This window comes from Pavona decussata, unplaced genomic scaffold, assembly GCF_977016875.1.
Source record: "Pavona decussata unplaced genomic scaffold, jaPavDecu1.1 SCAFFOLD_44, whole genome shotgun sequence".
In the NCBI taxonomy this organism is placed as follows: domain Eukaryota; kingdom Metazoa; phylum Cnidaria; class Anthozoa; order Scleractinia; family Agariciidae; genus Pavona; species Pavona decussata.
The window spans coordinates 1743589-1763382 of record NW_028145466.1 but is presented as its reverse complement, the minus strand read 5'-3'; the positions used below and the strand labels follow the sequence as shown (position 1 = coordinate 1763382).

Here is a 19794-nt window from a genome sequence, read left to right as displayed (position 1 = left end):
ATCATTTCCTTTAATCTCATTGACCTTTACATCTGAACGAAAAAGATATATTACAGCTGTATTAGGAGACATTTAATACTGGTCACTAAAAAGGGTAAAGGGTTCAACCGACTGGAGAGAAATACACTCTTAAATTTGAAACAAGACTTGCTCGGTGGGCATACAGAATATCAACAGTACAATACTTTATTCTTTTTAATTTAGAGTGCTTTCCATTATTTTATCAGAATTGAACAGCCAGAAAAGTTAGTTTGTAAAAAAAAAATAATGGAATGCGCCATTCTGAAAAATAGGTTCTACAAATTCTTCAAAATTGCACATTAAGGAAACTTTCTGTGCCATTCTGAAGAAATTGGTGAATTCCATCGGTGAAATGACCGGTCTGGCCAGCCAGTTCTGACAACCGGAAAGCACCTTTAACAGCCCTTTTATTTTTTCCACAGCTCTTTCTTCACTTTCAATTTCTATTAAGCGGTTTTCACTGATTTGAGTATCGTAAAACCAAAACCAGCGTAATTACTTTGACTATTCACAACAGACGTAAAAAACCAATGAACCAATCAGAATTCGAAGCAAATACATGTGACAGCAGTCCCGCGCGGGAAAACGCGTGTGACCAAGACGCGTTTTTTTTTTTTTTGGTTGAGAAAATGGCGCGAATGTTGGCAACCAATCATAGAGCACACTAAAGCACGACCAAATTACTTTCAACACTCCACTGAAAACAGCTCTACAATACTTTATTCCATATAGCTTCAAAGCAGAAAAAAAATAAAAAGAGAAATCTTGAGGTTATCCTTACATGCAATCTCATATTTAAATCTCTCAACTCCTGAACTCAAAGAAACTCAACTTCTTTACTGTTAGCAGGACCGTACATAGCGGGGGGGGGGGGGGGGGGGGGGCAGAGGGGGCAGCTGCCCCCACCAGGAAAAGTCTTTTTTTTTTCTAACATAGTGTTTGAGTTTGCTGAGCTATTTCTTGTAGCTATATTGGTCCGAAATCACAAGAAAATCGACTGAAAAAATATTCCTTCAATGTGAATCCCAAATAATTATTTTGGAAAATCTCTCAAGGCAAAAGCCATAACGAGTTTTCTTATATAAATAATGATTTTGTCAGTTTGGGCTGCCTATGGTCTAGAATTTGGTGTGTAAATAAAGACTGACAAGCCTATGCCACTCCCTGGTGCGCGTTTTAGCCTTTTTAAATCTCGCTTACACGAGTATGCCTGCGTTACTCCCAAGTATTTGTAGCGGGTTTGGAGGATTTGATCGAGCCTTGGATTTAACCATCGTATGTTCAACCTCACAGGTCATTTGTGCCTAATGATTTTTGATTTTCCTCTTTTGAATTCTCTCCATTTTGAATATCACCTCTTACTCTGCGTGTTCAACGAAGGTGTTTTATGCCACATAGGGCATTTCAATTGGGTTTGGTTTGGCTCGTTTAAGTGCGTGATAGTTTTAACTGCCTTTCTTGTTGAGATTTGTGTAATGTTAGAACAAATTAATCATTGCTTGTATCGTGCAATGAGGTTAATTCTGTAGTTGTTGTAATGCCGGGTCGGGCTATTAGTTTTTGTCACAAGGAGTTGTGTTTCTTGGCACGGCTATTTGGTTTTTCGGTTCTCTAGCAATTGTTGTAGCGTGTTATAGAGCTATGCAACGTGTCACAGTACAACTGAAAAGGCTTGAGTTGTACTTAAGTTACGACTGTGTCTTTGCAAATGCTCCACTGTTATAGTGCGTTTGAATTGTGGAAGCTCAGTGATTTTTTTCCCTTTGTTTACAGCAGTGCATCGATTGTGTTTTAAATTTACCATTAAATGATGGACAATGTTTGATTCAAGCTAAACAAGGTGTTAAAATGAATTCCATAAAAAGTAATGAGAATTTAAGACAAAAAGCATCGGTGTGCTTTTTTTTTTCTGAAGGTCGTAGAGGCAACTTTCTGTGTGGGAGTGAAAACAAAATTAATGTCCAACTAGAAACCCTGTCTGCATACGGGAGACCCCTGTAAAGGGTGTGCGGAGTTTGCCCCCACAGACAAAAAATCCTAGGTACGGCCCTGGTTAGTCCAAAGTCACGTGATCCTTAATCTATGTCACAGAAACGAACCGAGAGAAAAGTAAGGCAAATCGTGATACAAAATGGCAGCAAATTGTGCAAATGGGAAAATTTGTTCGCAGAAGTTCATGGGTGAATTGTTCAGATCCGCGTGAGAAAATATTAAAACAAATTATAAGCACTTTAAAGCCAATCCTTAGATAACTGAAAGGGAACCTCCACTCTGACAACAAATTGACGGTTAAGCGCTGGAAATAGTGCCTAAATTCTAAATTTAGTCTTAAAATAGAAATGACATTCAAGTGTGTTAAAAATTAGATATGATTATTGACTACTTTCGCTTTTAAATTTCGTCTGCGGAGCCATTTTGAATTTTATGACGTGTTACGGTTGCCGCTGTTGTTATTCAGCAGAAGTTCTTTTGTGTGAAACAATTGAGCAACCGTATTACGTTATGAAATCCAACATGGCGGCGTCTGGGAAATTTAGAAACGAAAACAGGCGATCATCAAATCATGCTTTGTCCGACACTGAATTATTGTTTCCATGTTTTCCAACGAAATTTCAAAGTAGATTGTATTTTCAAAAATTTAACGTTAATATGTTTCCAGAGTGGAGGTTTCCTTTAAGGATCGTACCTGCTATTGCTCCTGCGCATGCGTTCTGTGCATCTAGGGATTGTCCGAGAAAAGCTGATTTCTGTTGGACGGAGCCTACTATTTCAAAGTTATTTTTGCGCGGCTTATGGCTATGCGGAAGATTTGAGCAAGTGTTATTGAAATCCGAAGAGTAAATTATGGGTAACCACACATTTTGTAGAGATAATTAAGTTTCAATTTGAAACAAAATTCCATACATTGTTTCATATTTTAACTTTTTCAAATTATTATGCCTTAATTAAATCTGAAAAATACCTGGTTGTCCCCAATATTTTCTTTTTTAATTACAATTTCCCTTACTTAGATCTGCTTTTCCCGCCTACCATAATTAAACTGCCCAAAATTACCTCGGTGTTAAGAGACACCGTCCTTTAAGGTTTAACCTTTTAAGACACCCAGCAGAATTTTAAAAGACCTTCCATTCTCTGTTGATCAAAAAAAATATTTCATTTAATATTTAACATGTTTGATCGAGCCAAAGTCTTCTTAAGTGCCAGTGACATTCTTTGTTTTCCACATCACAGAACGTATGTTTTGAAAATTAGGAACATTTGTTCATAAAAAAAAACTTTGAAAGCTTTTGCATTGAAATGTTTATTACGACCTTGTCAATGTAATTTCGCCCTTTAAGATGGAACCCCTCATTTATCGTATAAGATGTTTGACATATACTTTATCACCGTGAGCTATTTTATTCAATCGAGCATTAATTTGCCCTTACCTTTAACATGTTAAACCATTAAAATGTGGAAAGATGAAGCTCTTACCACAAATCGTCGAAGAAGGAACCAAAAAGATTAATATAATGTAGCTTTTCGTTTCCCATTTGCAGTTAGCTAAGGATGAAACTCTCTAATTATCATACTTCTGCAAGACTTATAACTTATGTGATACTACTTACTGCTTAACGAATATTTTGGCAATTCACACACGGTACACTATTATAAGTTTATCATACAGTACGTCTTTTTCTCCGGCAAGAGTCTTTCACTCACAACTAGCACACTGCTGCCTTTCCGTGATAACAGCTCTTAGAAAATCATCAGCGTTGGCCTCTACGCATGCCCGATATCCTTCATGATGATAGGCTGAGAACATCCGAGGTGTAAAGAACTGGTTGGCCGTGTTGGTTTGTGGGAAGACATTGCAAAGGATCTTGGACAACCAGTGACATGATTTTTGGTGACAGCACTCGCAGCAACATAAAGTCAATTTACTGACGTCATCACTGTGGAACATTCCGTCAGGCTCATCAAGCCCGTGGAGGTCAATAACAGCGGTATTACCGTGAACCTCGCCAACAGCGCTCTCTACGCCATCACTGACGTTAGGTTGTGAATTCTTTGGTATGATAAGCAGAATTTCTCCTTCACCATCATCAGCAGATTCATCGCTTTGATAATAAACTTTAAACCTGTTAAAATGACAAGGGGAACCGTATTGGTAAGAAAAAATAGGAAGTGGTTTTAGTTTCATAACAAATGTGTACTGTAATCTTTATTGCTAAATTGTTGCTAGGGAAGGTTATCAAGGTTTTTTGGAGTCTTAGCAACATCCAGGAATGAGCTGTTGGCCGTTTCAGCCTGAAATGTTCCTAAGTTAAGTGGTATAAAATTTCAAAAAAATCTATATGAACATAACCGGGAAACCTCAAAAAGACCATATTGCGCTGTATCATATCTTATTTCTTTTACATATGTGTCTGGTTAGCCTTGATTTAAAGAATACTGTTACTTCGCGTTTTTAGCTCGACGCAAAAAAAAAAGGTTCAGAACTGACTATAAATGCTTTATCTCTTAGTCTTAGCTCGGGTACGTTCTTAGCATATTCTTAAAATCTGGGTCAATTTTAGCCACAATTTTCCTATAAAAAATGTTCTTATAAAAAAAATAGTGTAATGCTCCAACAAGTCATATGCTACGACCTCCTGGATTAGCGAACCTAGAAACCTCTTGCACCCAGTCACGTCTGAGTAACAATGGCAAAAAACGGGTTCCTCTTTCCCAGCGACATAAACAAAGTAAGTGACTTGTAAAATAAATGCGTACTTGTAATGACGCGGATTCCCCCCGTTCTGTTGTTTCGTAAACTTCTCCCGCAAGTCTGAAATGACATCTTTGTCATCCTCACTAAGAAACGAGCATTTGAGCTTGGTTCTGGCCAGATGCATTGCGTTCAGAATGCTTTCTCCATAGAATGTATCCCCGCCCTTGTGGCCTCCATCTACTACGACTATCCTTGGCAGCCTTCTTTTCAAAAGCGGAAGAATAGCAAGGTTTTCAACATGGCCACCATCACTGAGTAACATGATTGGTGGCGGTACTGGTCCAATGTTATTCTTAGCAAATATTTCTCTCACATAATAAACGAAAGAATTGTGCACGATGAACCATCTAAAAGTAAACAGAAATGGAATTACAAAACGAGTTGACGATAACGATAACGACGAGGACGGCTATGATGACCGTGACAATAATGATGTTGATGATGATGATGATGCTAATGACATAATCATACTGCTGATGATGATTATGATGAAAAGTCTTATAGTCGTCAAGTACTAAACCTATAGTGTAAGAGCTAATTCAGGTATACACAGGAACAGGGTTAATGACCAGGAGCCTGCAAGAATGTAACTGCAGGAAGGGCGGCCACTTTGAACGCCTATAGCGTGGGAGTTATCACCACATTGCATGATGATGATGATAACGAGAATGACATGGCAGTGACGTGATAGTGACATAGTGACGTGGAAATAACGCTGAAGAGGTGGTGTTGCGATGTTGATGGTAACGACGACGATGATGATGATGATGATGATGGTGGTGGTGGTTGTTTCGGTTAAAGTTATTATGGTTGTAGTTATGGTGATGGTTACTAAGGGTGACGATTATCTCAGTATAATATCTCATTAAGAAGAACAAAATCAATTACGATCATCGTTTCACAGAGGATCTCTGCGACGTTGTCATGGCTAACTGCCGCATATATAGTCAATTATCTCAGACTTCGGATCTGAGACTATTTTTCAGTTAATCGGTTAGATTAAAGCTGCAAGTCCAATCACCCAATTTGAAGTCCTGCTTTTCCGAAGAAATCTTGTTTGGCCATCGGACAAAAGCAGTTGCCGGCAAAAACATACGAAAACGCTGCCAAACCCTTACCTGGCCAATATCTCCCACCAGCGTGGTTCTGAGGCTCCAGTATCAATGAGGGCGATGATAGCCAACACGATGTGAATGATCAAAAAGATTATCATTGTGACTTTGACAGATGACTCGACAGTTGTGGCAGCAGAATCGTCATAAACAAAAAATGCTGGCACAGCAATCAAGGGAAGTCCACGGAGAATGTGTACCAGATACGCTGCGATCTGTTGAGTTAAGAAATAATAAAAAAAAAAAAAAATGAAAGAGAATGAGGGTGACGGTTCTGAGTGTGAATTTACTAAAAACGATGGAAAAAATTAAATAATGTGTGGATAAATGGGAACTGTTAGTTATCAAGGGAATAAAACATGCCAGAATTATCATATATTTTTGCTAAATTTGTACGTTATTACCTAAGTTCTTACATGAGGCACTTGTAGACCACCTACCTAACAGTGAGGTTAGACATCGAAGGAATTGCCATAGAGGGCCTGGATTATGTTCGACTATCGGCGGTTAAAGTATTTTATAATTCAACCCATTGCATTGTAACCCCCTTTCAAACAGTGGCCTCGATGTTCGTCGTCCGTACACAGCAGATATCCTGCGATATCTGCGCAGGGCCGTACATAGCGCGGGGGCAGAGGGGGCAGCTGCCCCCTCCAGGAAAACTGAATTTTTTTTCCTAACATAGAGTTTGGGTTCGCTGAGCTATTTCTTGTAGCTATATTGGTCCAAAATCACAAGAAAATTCACTAATTGACTGAAAAATCTCTCTTTAATGTGAATTCCAAATAATTATTTTGGAAAATCTTTCGAGGCAAAGGCCAGTACAAGTTTTCTTGTGAAGATAATGATTTTGTAATTTGGGTTGTCGGTGGTTTAGAATTGTGTAAAAAAAGAGTGACAAGCCTACGCGACTCCCTCGCGCATGTTGTAGCCTTTTTATATCTAGCTGACACGAGTAGGTTTTTTCAGAGTTAAATTGAGCGTAAATTGGTTTTTAAAGGCCTGTGCTACTCCTAAGTATTTGTAGTGGATTTGGACGATCTGCTGTTCACAGTATAGCTTGAGTTTAAGACGGTATATAAATCATCATTGTATAGTACAGACCTTGGAGGCAATTTCGAGCTAAACAGGGTGTTTATGCCATAATAAATCCTGACAATTTGAGACTTAAAAGATCTCAGAGGCAATAACTCTCTGTGTAGGGGTAAAGCAAAAACGTCCAACTAGAAACCCTGTCTGTTTACGGGAGACCTCTGTCGATGGGTGGGCGGAGTTTGCCCCTGCAGACAAAAAATCCTAGGTACGGCCCTGCTGCGATATACGTGTGTCCCATCTCTTCTACAACAAGAGGCTGTGGGAGCGTATACTTGGGCGTCGTTGTTTTAGGAGTATCTGAGCATCATCAGTTCTTGCTCGCGGTTTAACCTTTTGCCCTACACCCAGACGTATTAATTGGTCAGAAGTGTCAGCTGACATTAATGACTTCACACGACGCATGCGACTTACGGAATACTTTCACGATTATAACAATGCCTCTAATCCTAACCCAACTAACCCATTCCGCAACAAAAGCTCATGGACGCCTCCCACTAACAGAGATTCAGCATTAAACGCATACGTAGATGCTATCAAACATGACATCTCCACCTCTAATCTCAATCATATAACCGACAACTTAACCTCTCATGAACGACAATCATTACGGAATCTTAAGAAACGACAAGACATCGTTATCAAACCGGCCGACAAAGGCTCTGGGACGGTAGTGATGGACAAAACCTGGTACATAGACGAATGTAATCGACAGCTTAACGACGTTGAATTCTACAGAAAACAAGACGGAGACATAACTAACCAAATTCAACAACGAGTTACTATTTACGTTCAACGCATGCTCAAAGACGGCTACATTGACGAAAAGACGAAACAATACCTTATACAAACTGACGTTAAACCTGGACGCTTTTACATTTTACCTAAAATTCACAAAACTGGAAACCCAGGACGCCCCATAGTTTCATCTAACAGCCACCCTACTGAACGCATCTCACAATTCGTTGACTACCACAATAACCCTCTCGTCTCTTCCTTGGATGCGCACATTAAAAACACTACTGACTTCCTTAACAAACTCTCTAACCTTGGAACTCTACCTAGTAACGCCATGCTTGTCACTCTCGACGTTTCATCATTGTACACCAACATTCCACACAACGAAGGAATTGATGCTTGCCGTCATTTCCTTGAAACTCGTACGGACAAACACATTCCTACTGAGACACTTTGTGACCTTTTACGCATAATACTGACCATGAATAACTTCACATTTAATCAGCAACACTATCTTCAGGTCCATGGTACTGCCATGGGTACTAAGATGGCTCCTTCATTTGCTAACCTTTTTCTCGGCATTTTCGAAATTAACGCTCTCTCTAATGCTCCTTTCCATGTCCATACCTGGTGGAGGTTCCTTGATGATATTTTTATGATTTGGACTGAAGGTCTAGATCATCTTAAAATATTCATCGATTACCTCAATAATATTCATCCCACTATTAAGTTCACTAGCAGTCACTCATTAACTAACGTTCCTTTTCTCGACGTAATGGTATCTCTACATAACGGCACTATACAAACTGACCTATACACTAAACCTACAGATAAACACCAACATCTTCTTAGTTCATCATGCCATCCTCAACATACTAAAACATCTATTCCATTTAGCTTAGCTCTTCGCATCCGCCGTATCTGTTCTACTAACGCTACATTTCAAATCCGCATTAATGAATTAAAAGCTTATCTCCTCGCACGAGGATATCATAACACCTTCCTGGACTCACAATTCCTACGAGCTGCTAATATTTCTCGCACTGACGCTCTGCAAACTAACCGTAACGACTCTATTAACCGCATACCTTTTGTCGTTACATATAACCCAGCACTTCCTCACCTCTCTAATATATTACGCAAACATTTTAACATATTACTTTCCTCCGACCGTTGCAGGGACGTTTTTAAACACCCACCTATCGTCGCTTACAGACGCACTTCCAACCTTCGCGACATTTTAGTTAAAGCACAGCTACCGACTGCCACCGCTCCTAACAGCACTAATTCACCACCAGGATCTTTCCGCTGTGGACAAAATTGCGCCACTTGTCCTTACATTACTAACGGTCTTAAACATTACACATTTTCTTCAACAGGCGAAACCCGTAACATCACTTCACACATAACCTGTAACACCAAAAATTTAATCTACATGGTACAATGTAACCGCTGCCATTTACAATACATAGGTGAAACTAAGCGACGTCTCAAAGACAGATTCAACGAACATAGACGCCCAGTTGACAAAACTAACATTTCATCCAAACCAACCACTGTTTCTGAACATTTTCTTTCTCAACCTAACCACTGCCACACTGACATGCAACTAATACCACTTGAAGTTATCCACTCCTCACGTGATTCAATCAGAAAAGCCAGAGAATCTTTTCTTATAGATTTAGCGGGGACCTTGGAACCCCACGGTTTGAATAGACGTGATGAATTGTAATTTTTTTAATTTTATTTTACTTATTTCCTCATCCTTTGGTACCACCTTGTAAACGTCATTTCCGCTGCTCCCATGTATTGCAACATCCTCCATGATATATATTGTAATTTCATTTATATAATTTAGTAACATCTAAACCTGAAGAAGGCTGGTTTGGCCAGCCGAAATATTGTTTTAAAATATATTACGTTGTGTCAGCTTTGCAGTAGTCTTTGGACTTCTCATCGTCTATCTGAGCATGCACGTTACTCAAGTAAATTAAGCCATGGGCTCCCAATAAATTGCTCAAAAAGTGAAAGGGGGTGGTCTATCTCAGAACACTTTGGCAGTAGAAGGTTGAAACTTTGTCAGATACATATATCGACAAGTTGTGTCAATTTGGTGTTTTTTAATTATGTAAATGTTGTCACGTGACTTTGCACGGCCACAATTTACTTAAAATGATGAAAGCAAAAATGGCAACACTTTTCGTTGTGAGATATTTAACCTGATTGGTACGAGACAACTTGCAATAATAGCATCTACAAAACTGTGCTTGGCCCCTTTTGAATTTTTGAATAATTTTTAAAATACACGGATTTTTCGATTAGTACCCAGTCCCCCAAGACAATTATCCCCCCTCCGTTAGGCCTTTGCTTAGAAAAATCTTAAGAAGGCCAAGCACAGAAGTGATATAATAAACGCCCTTAACATTTTTAAAATGATAAATAAATTAAGGACGCAAGAAAAAGTGTTGCCATTTTAAGATAAAGCTTTTACTGCCGATGGAAGTCACGTGACCTAATTTGCATAATTTAAAAAAAACCAAATTACCGCAAATCAATAGTGTATGTATCTGTCAAAGTTTCATCTGCCTACATTAAAAGTGTTTAGAGATAGACAACCCCCACACGTTTTGTGAGAACAATTTTGGGCCCATGGTTAATTCACGCGAGTAGTTCAGTCTATGATGACAGGTGAACGATAAAAGACTCGCTGAGAGTTCAAGGCATCCCTTAGTTTTTGAAATAAACGTGTGTAGTTCAACCGAAAATGTCACGCAAAGGATGAATAAACAAAATAAAGTATTACTCCCTCACTAAACATGTCGAATTTTGTAACTATAAAGTGCATCTAAGATAATGATGAATTTTGGCGACAAAGGAGTATTTGTGGTTCCAGTGGTAATAATGAATTTTGGCGACAGAGGAGTATTTGTGTGAATACCTTTCCACCCTAATACCCTTATTTTTTGGGCAGACGTTGCAGCTTTTTCAACGGTAATACGATCTGGGCGCACGATCACGTCGAAACACACACCTACATGTGAAATCCAACACGATTATATTTGCTAAAAGTAAATTTGCTTGAGGAAATCTCAAAATAAATATATGTTATTTACTGGGCGGGAGGTCCGTATGGGAAAAAAACTGTGCCCGAGGTCTTGAGTACGGCCCGAGGCCGAAGGCCAAAGCCAAAACCCTTTGTAAATAGCTTTGTAAACAATTTTTCTGGCAACATCATAGTACGAGATATCATTGTTCGCAAGGTTTTTCCTTTTCATGGCTGCGACTACGTTTTGTAGGTGTGTTTTTAATGTTAAATCGAGGAATGACCAAGCTTTCTTCGCGTCATCCACAAAATGAGACGCTGATATCATATGACGTTTAAATAAAGCCTTTATCAGCTTAATGTGTTTCTACTAAAAACTTTTAAAAAAATGTAGAAAACGCGCTTGCCAGAATGATGACGACGTGGCGTAACCAATGAATGTCATACAAAATTGTTTTCTCCGGGGTTGGTCAAATAAATTAGGCAAATCCTATTTGTTCAAACGATGACACAAAAAAAACACGGAACATACCTTAAATGCCATGGATTCCTCTTTCAGGGATTTGACGTTCGTAACCATGGTAGCGCCCATTTCGAGATCAAGAATTGTGTGAAGACGAGTCAGTCCTGTAATGGACTGATCATATTTTCCCATGTGGGTTGAAAGTGCTGCTGCAGATGTTGCCATGGCGTCTGACAACATCACATCTTCAGGCTTCAGTCTACCCTCGAACTGCTTTTTATTCGGATCGCGGTCAAAGCGTTCTATCCCTGTAGGTGACATGATCAAAAGCTCATACTCTTCCTTGCAATCTTGACTTATTTTCCAACGGTTAACCACCATATTGGATAAGTACTCGGGCTTCATTCCTTTTAGATCTGCTAAGGTCAGAGGTCTCGTCGCGTCTGTACTTTGTTGCTCATTCCGAGGCAGACATGTGCACAGAGGGCAGATGTCCTGAACGTGGATACCTGAACACCGACAGGGTCCCAGGGCGTCCTTGTGGTAAAATGCCTTCTGTAACCTCCACCTGCGTTGAAAAAGTTCATTATATTTATTTGATTCTTAAATTACGCTCATGGTGCAGATGGTTCTTGCAACTGACAAGTAGTGGTTACTGAGTTTTTTTGTTGGTTTCGATCACAGACATAAAGAAACAGAGAACTGAACTGAATAAGTAAAAGTTGTTAGCTCTGTAATCCTCTGTGGCTAGCCAAAGCAAACGGTCCTTCCACACCCAATCAACTCGTCTAAATGTTTTGTCATTTAAATGCTCCTTTCCTACTGTGATTTGCGTTAGCGCGAGTTTTGCTTGCCGATCAGGGAACTTTAGTAAAGCAAAACTGCAGCGAACGCAATCGTTTCGACATTCAACTGAAAAACGCTGCAAAAAAAGTGTTCAAGTTTTTTAATCAATCAAACATCAGTATCAAGGCAAAGCGAAAACAAACAGAGCGAATTTACTTTGACAGTGTACTTAAAACCTCTCTAATAACATCTTTTTGTGAATGATGTATTATTTAGTGAATGACACAGGCATACTCGGAAAAAAAGAAAATTCGAGTACTTCTATCCGGAGTCGTACCTAACGCCTTCCGATTACTAGTTCGGATGCTCCACCACTGAGCTACAGGAGACTCGTGCGAGCTAAGGCCATTAAACTAGGTTCATGGGACAAACATCCTGCATAATGCTAGGATTGAAATGTCAATGTTTGGCATATGTGCAATGGAAAAAATGTGATGGAATATTTTGAGCCTGGTGAATAAATGACATATTATTCAGTAAATGACACATGCATACTCATGCAAACATGCCACTCACCTGTTGTAAACATGCACAAGTCTCTCTTGTACTGTGCTCGCCAAAGGCACTATCCACAACGCGATCCCAGAAGCTCCGAGTAGCCAATGAAAAATAGAATCAGAATACGAAATATGACCGAACAACTTGAGTTGGTACACCTTCCAGTATATTACGTAAGAGTAAATATAGACTATCAGGACATAAGACGTCTTGGTTCGTAGCAGAGGTAGAACAATCCATATTATTACTGCAATGATCGCCACAAAGATTTGAGCCAACAGTGGAATCTTCGTGAAAAAGTCGTAAATTGTAAAGGGGATAAACGTGAACACGAAAAAGCTTCCAAAGATGTATTGACTCAGGTGAAGGAAGATTTTTAGCATTCGATATGACCGTTTGATTAGCCTTAACAGAACGTAAGAGGTGCTGAATAGAATGAACAACGCAATGAAAAGTATTACAGTGTCCACATGGTCAGTTCCCTGTAAGCAACGGTGGACTTCCTCATTAAGCGATGAAGATGTGCTCGCGTCTGCTAACTTAGCATCGCAGTCAGCTGCATCTCGCATTAATTTTCCAAAGAAAAACTCAATGATATAGGCTACTGGGCATGCGTAGCTTCCCCATTTGATGATTGGCTGAATAACGGTCACCATCATGACGAGGCAGGAAAAAACTAGTGTGTCTAGGATTCCTTTGAGAGGCTCCATCCAGTTGCAGATGTATCCGCTCCTCTGAGTCATGTGGTTAAAGAAATCCTCGTACCAATCGTTTTTCTTTCCTTGTACCAATTCTGTTTCTTTCCCTTCTTCCGCTTTTGTTCTTGCCTTCCTTTCCTCTCGGTATTTCCAGTCCAGGTAGGCAGTACCTGTGTAACCGCCCCCTGACACACAGCTCAGGAAGTCCACCTCTACTCCACGCTCGAGCAGTCTGCGCAGGACTCCGGAGCAGAATGCTGCTGACCGAATGCCACCGCCTGAAAATGCTAGGCCGGTGTTAGCCATAATTCCTATAAATTAAAGGAAAGAAAATGCACACAGATTATACTGTAAAAAGATTACAGCTAGCAGAGCTCTAGGCACTAGGAATAAGCAGCATGTCTCCTCTTAGTTAGAGCAAAGAACATTCTGATGCAGCAAAATGAGTGAGTAAATTACGATAACACTAATGATAAGAATTAATGGGAATGTTAAAGAGAAGAAGGGGTGGCTAGTGTCGTCCATACTATTGACACCAGGGATAACCGATATATTATCGTTACAGTTGAGCGTTGTCCTTTGCTTGATAACACTCAATATTTTGATTGGGGTTTTCCTATCTCTTCCCCTATAAACCCGAGGAAACAAAGCAAAAGAAAGAAGAACGACAGCGCTTTGCCTGCCTCGATGATTGTGAGCTAGACGACCTCGTCGAGGTAGCTCAAGCGAAGATGACAAAATATGCAACAAAATACGCAGTAAACGTTTTCCAAGGTAACTTTTCCATCTGGGTATTACAATAAAATTTTCTAAAAGACATTCTTTATTCAAAAAATGTACACAAAAACGAACACAGATCAATCAGCTGCAGACTATAAATGCTTCAAATCAAACTTTTGGCTGTCAAGTTTGTTTCTCGGCGTAAAAATCGATTACTGATACTATTACTATTACTATTACTATTACTATTACTATTACTATTACTATTACTATTACTATTACTATTACTATTACTATTACTATTACTATTACTATTACTATTACTATTACTATTACTATTACTATTACTATTACTATTACTATTACTATTACTATTACTATTACTATTACTATTACTATTATCCGTTGCTTGTTATATGATTCCTAACCAGCAAAACTTCACAAGGCACAATGAGCGATTCAACTTCTCAACTATTTTTTAGGCTGCCAAATCGGGCGAGTTCACGTCACTTTCAAGAGCGATCGATGGAGTACAGTGACATTCATTTTCAGCTTAAATAAACTTCTCATCTCAAAGTTTTTTCCTTACAGAATCGTATATTTTGAACATTTCTTTTAGTTTTTACCAAACTTTCGGTATTTTTCTGCAAGATTTACGATGATTCATAGATGAAATCGATGCCATCTTCACGGTGCTCGCTGGCGCTTGCCACAAATTTCAACTTGATTTTGACTTTTATAAGGCGAATTTTGATTCGTTCATGAGTTGTCTGATGCACGTTTTCATTGGCTAGTATCAAATATGATTGTCCAGAGCGTGTATTGAGAATATCTATTTCAATCAAGAAATAAAAAAACAAAAATTCCCTTTTTTCTCGAATTATTTATGAGAAATATTTTATAAAAGCAATAGAGGACTTTTTTCCGTGTTTACATAGCCTCATCTAGACACTCGGGGATTTGGGAGGACTGTCGAAAGTTATGCAAATCTTCGACTGCGTCATGGGTTTGCATAACTGTCTCGAATTCTCCCAAACCCCCTCGTGTTAAGATGAAGCCATGTAAACACGAAAAAGGTCCTCTATTGCTTAAATATAATTATAATAAGAACCTTCCCAGAATCTTTTGCCCCTGAAAAATCGCAAATCAATTTTAAGCCAAGGAGGATGCCACACAACATGGGAATAACACTTGCCATCAAAAATTAATCATATCCAATGCAGTGTGATGACGTCCTCAGCCACGTGACCATACCCAAAACGCGTTTAAATTCATTACGAAAACGGACATCTATCCATTCGAAAATAATCAATGTAGTTAGAAAAAAAAGATTAATGTTGAGTATATTGAAATGGCTATAAACGGCCTTGCATCTTAAAATTAAGGGGGCTTTGCACAAAAGACACAATGACAAAATCTGGGGGATTAGGTTGAAAGACATATCTTCATAAGTTTGAGGTGCATTGCAAAATGAATTTGCATGTGTGTAGATAGTTATTAGAACTATCTTTCATAATATTGTTACTATGGTTACGTTATCAGTTACGTGACCAGGAAACCCTGAATTTTTCGAGGGTTTTGTAAAACTACATTAAGCCCAATGAAAGAGCAACTGGTAGGTCGCGAGTTGTAAATAGTTTAGTAAAAAAATTTCCTGAATCGGCGGTTACCCTTCTGCGCAGCATATAACTTTGGACTACATTTTTGTTCCTAGTGTTAGTCTAAGGGTGATCTTCATGCACTGAGAAGATCCTCAACTCCCGATGACGACCTGGGAACTAGGAATATCTGGTCAAGTTGGCAAACTTTCCAACCAGTATTTCTGAAAGCGTCTGGGAACCCGAAGAAAATATTTTGGACAACTTCTTCCCGTAACGTTTATGTTTTTAGCTCATAATAGTGTTTCTTTATCGGTTTTGGTTACTTTTCGTTTAATTTTGGCGCTTTCCTGAAGTTTTGGTAAAATCCATAAATCCAAGATGGTGCGATCCAAGATAGCCGCCGTTGGCAATCATGACCTAATTACCACGTCATATGAAGTCATCACTTCGCGATGCGGACCTCAAACGAGACATCTTTTTACGTACTAGCTATCCTCTAAGTTTCACTGCCATAGCTTTTATACTTGCGAAGTTATAAAGGGAAACACAATCAGCCCGCTCCCCCCCCCCCCCCCCAGGCCCCAGAAGACAAGAAACGCCAGGTCTAGATAGAGTTAACTTGTGAAGTAAGTTAATAATCCCCATTCTGCATAATGTCGTGTTTTCTCAATCAGCAATTTTCTACACATTAAAACTTTCACTCTAATAATTCCATTGAATTTCTCTCAAAATTTTCCTAGAGGAAACTCGATCCTTTTCGTCTTAACCACGCTTCGAAATCACTGATAATTTGCACCTAAGTAACACATTCAGGAGGTTATCAGCTTAACAGATCTTCCTTCAGTTTTGGTTTCTGAATTCCAACTTCGTTTAGGAAAAACTTCATCTTTGTTTAGTGCAGCTGATTCTTTAACTAGACCTTCCAACATTGCTGAATCAAAGTGACTGAGATTGGGATGTGGTCTGTTTCTCGACGCCATAAATCTAGGAGACAGGGATGGGAGAGAGAGGCATTTTTCCTGAAGATTCTGGAAAATGAGCTTTCTGATGTTCTTGAAACATAGGGATGTTCCGTTTATGTTTACAACTGATTATCAATACGTCAAATTCTGTTCATTTTTGTATATCTCAATAACATTAACTAGTTTCTGTCCATCTACAGTAAAAGGGAGAGTTTCACTGTTCGGCGCATGTGCATGAATCGAAATACTTTTTTCGCTCTTCTCGATATGATACAAGACCATTTATTTTTAATTCATTGTTTAAAGATCATCCGGAGGCGAGTAGATAATTTGGGTGGCAGATTCGCTCGTGAAAATTTCACGGTAGATGATTTTTCAGGTGATTGCAATATTTATAAGCAAAGGTTTGGTAATACATAAGAAAGTAAAAATCAACGATAAAATCGAACTTCATAACACCATTTGCATTATTTCGCATGCAAATACCTGTAAAATCATCAGCCGTGGAATAAATTCTCCGGGTCAGCACTAAATTCAATATCGATAGTGTCAATGTGATCCATTGACATTTTCTGTGAAGTTTGGTCTTCCATCATTTTGCTTGAACGAATTATAATATGTAATCACTAAAGTGCATGCGAGTGGGATTTTTAAAGCCATAAAATTGATAAGAAAGAGAGAAAAAATAGATTCATGCACATGCGCCGAAATGTGAGACCCTCCCTCTAAGGTTAAGGAGAATCTAAAAAATTGAACACTCGTGACCAAGCTTGAGCCGGCTGAAATCAAGACTAAATTAAATCGAAAAGCACTGAGAGCAGGAGAAAGCCCTCATCTGATGTAACTAGGACTTGGCTCGCGGCCACGATCCGGTACCCAGAGTCCACCCGCTGACCAAAAAGCCAGAGGACTCTGGGTACGAGATTGAAATGAACACTACGTGACGTAGCTGCCGTGAAAATGCCCGACTGGTACAGGCCGAGTGCAACAGAAGTGCCGGAACTCAGTTGAGGAATAGGCTGCGGTGCTAAATTTTAAAACGTATTGAAATAAAGTAAAACCTCAATCTCAAAAGACGCATTATTAGACTATTATTTTGCCGGAAATTCCGTATTCAGGGTGAAAAATGCGTGGGAGCAGACTAGTCATGCGTGAGGGCTTGATCATGAGACAGACCTCAAATGCGCGTGATTTACGAAGAATGCGAGTGTTTTGGAAGGTCTGCAGAAGCGACTTTAACTTCTGTATTTCCTTTACTGTTGCAAAGCTATGGTCAGCTTTACTTATGAGTCTTCAAATTCTATTGGCGTTAATATCTTATTCACCAGACCAAACATAGATTCAAACACGAACTATACTTGTACTGATTGAACACCTGACGCCTATAACATGCAAATTATTCAACCAGTGTTTAATCTCCTGAGACGAATTGTTGCGATGTTCACACTCTTATCTTTTGCTCTTTCCGATGTAACGTTTGTTGCATGGTCCTCGTCACATTTTGAATTTAATCAATAACACTAAAAGGATTGGTCTACCTTGACAGAAAGATGGTAGAGATAGCAAACAAGTATTTCACGCTGCCATACACAAGAAAGTGATTGTAATTTACATGATTTATTGCATCTTGGCATGAACGGCAAGATTACTTTCCAGTACTTCTCTCCTTAGCAGTTCAAAATTCAAGCAATGGTTCTACATACACTTTCCAACTTACTCCTTTAAAAGTTTATCACTCTCCTTGCGATCTGACGTTTGTTACTCATTCGCCTTAGTTCTTTTAAACGCTATCTGTTTCCTGAAATTTTTGTGAGCGTGTTCGCGCGCAACCTTTTCGACAACAACAACGTTCTGTTCTCCGTAATGGCCAACATATGCATGGCCGCGTCGATTTTGACATTTGCCGGATAGCAAACATGAAGAATCGGCTTTGCCTACAAATACTGATTCTTTGGAACTAGACCCAAATGGTCGAACTTATTCTCACTGTCACAAACCACGGTATTTTCGCTCGGACCGGACAAGCCTACTTAGGCTTCCCATCTACTTTCGCAGTAAGCTTTTTACCTTTCGCCAGTGACTAAATTAATGTCATTTTTGTGGAATTCAATTAATTTTCCAGCTATATTCGTAATCTCGCAGATTTGGTCGCCTTAAAGCAGTACACTCGCTTACCTTATTCTCTGCTTTCCTTTTTTCCGCTTTCGGTGTTTTGTTTGGACACAGTCGATATTTTCACTGTCACTGGCAACTGGGTTATGCGCTGATTAATAGGCCATGTCTAAGTAGCTGTGGGAGAGGCTAAGTGCTACTTTTGTTTCCATGTGAATGAAAACAAATATCATAAATAGAACTTTGCAGTTGGCCTCACTTTTACAAACGGAGGCTCAAAGCAATTCGGAAATGGCCTATTCGAACCACTTAAAATTCCTCCCTCAGGCAAGGTCTTGAATGATTTAAATGAGCGAGCCAGCGAGCCAGCCAGCTATTATGCGAGTCATGCAATCGATGAGGATGTAAAAAGAACAATATATAAGTTAACAGGAAGAAAAGAAGCAATAAAACTACAAGTAAGGGAAGAAGCGTAACCCTCTTAAAAGCCCCGCGGCCCGTAAGTCGTACAATAGCAGTTAACCGCATTTAGGTCATATACTCGAATTTCTATGACAAGCCACCAATATTCTACAAAATCTACTCCACCGCAAATGATAAAATTCATACCTACCGATACACGATGAGCATCATACATACACATTACTTGTAAGAGGACAAATTACAGTCAACAAATATTTTATTTTAAGTAATAGAGAAGCTGTCTCGTGGAACAGCTTGCCGGCTAATCTAAAGAAACCAAAACCTTGTAAAACTTTTAAAAATTCATTCCTCACTTGTTTCTCCAAGTTAATGATGCTGTCTTGACCTTGCTGCTAGAAAAATTTCGTTTCGTAAGTTGTAAAGTTTTGATGGCTTCACATGTCAAGGCTGATTAAAGTTTACGCCACGTTCTCTGATAAACTTGCGCTATTGCGATTAATTAGTTGAGTCCGTTTGCGGCACCTAATAATGATCTCCTGTTTGTAGCACGTCCTCGTGCACATTACGCATTTTTCGTAAATGATAGCGGGGAAATGCTAAGATAACATTGCAAAAAATCTTGCTACATTTTGATGTCCTTAGGATCCATTCCGATCAGAAAAAATGATTTACAGAACAGTTTCAAAATAGTTTTTTTATGTGCTCTCTTGAT

General features: G+C 39.1%; 2 protein-coding genes across 2 annotated transcripts; one reads left to right on the top strand and one right to left on the bottom strand.

Moving 5' to 3' along the window:
* Nucleotides 1-3105: 3105 nt before the first annotated feature.
* LOC146482789 (uncharacterized) lies at nt 3106-13570 on the bottom strand. The gene is made up of 5 exons (XM_085106880.1): nt 12585-13570; nt 11292-11790; nt 5893-6101; nt 4777-5121; nt 3106-4142 (listed from the first exon to the last, which is right to left on the bottom strand). The coding sequence occupies exons 1-5, from the start codon at nt 13568-13570 to the stop codon at nt 3716-3718; spliced, it is 2466 nt and encodes an 821-aa protein (XP_084963006.1). The 3' UTR covers nt 3106-3715.
* On the top strand, nt 7335-9643 carry LOC146482790 (uncharacterized). The gene has a single exon (XM_085106867.1). It carries the CDS (start codon nt 7382-7384, stop codon nt 9446-9448), a length of 2067 nt encoding a protein of 688 aa, XP_084962993.1. The 5' UTR covers nt 7335-7381; the 3' UTR covers nt 9449-9643.
* Nucleotides 13571-19794: the final 6224 nt, after the last annotated feature.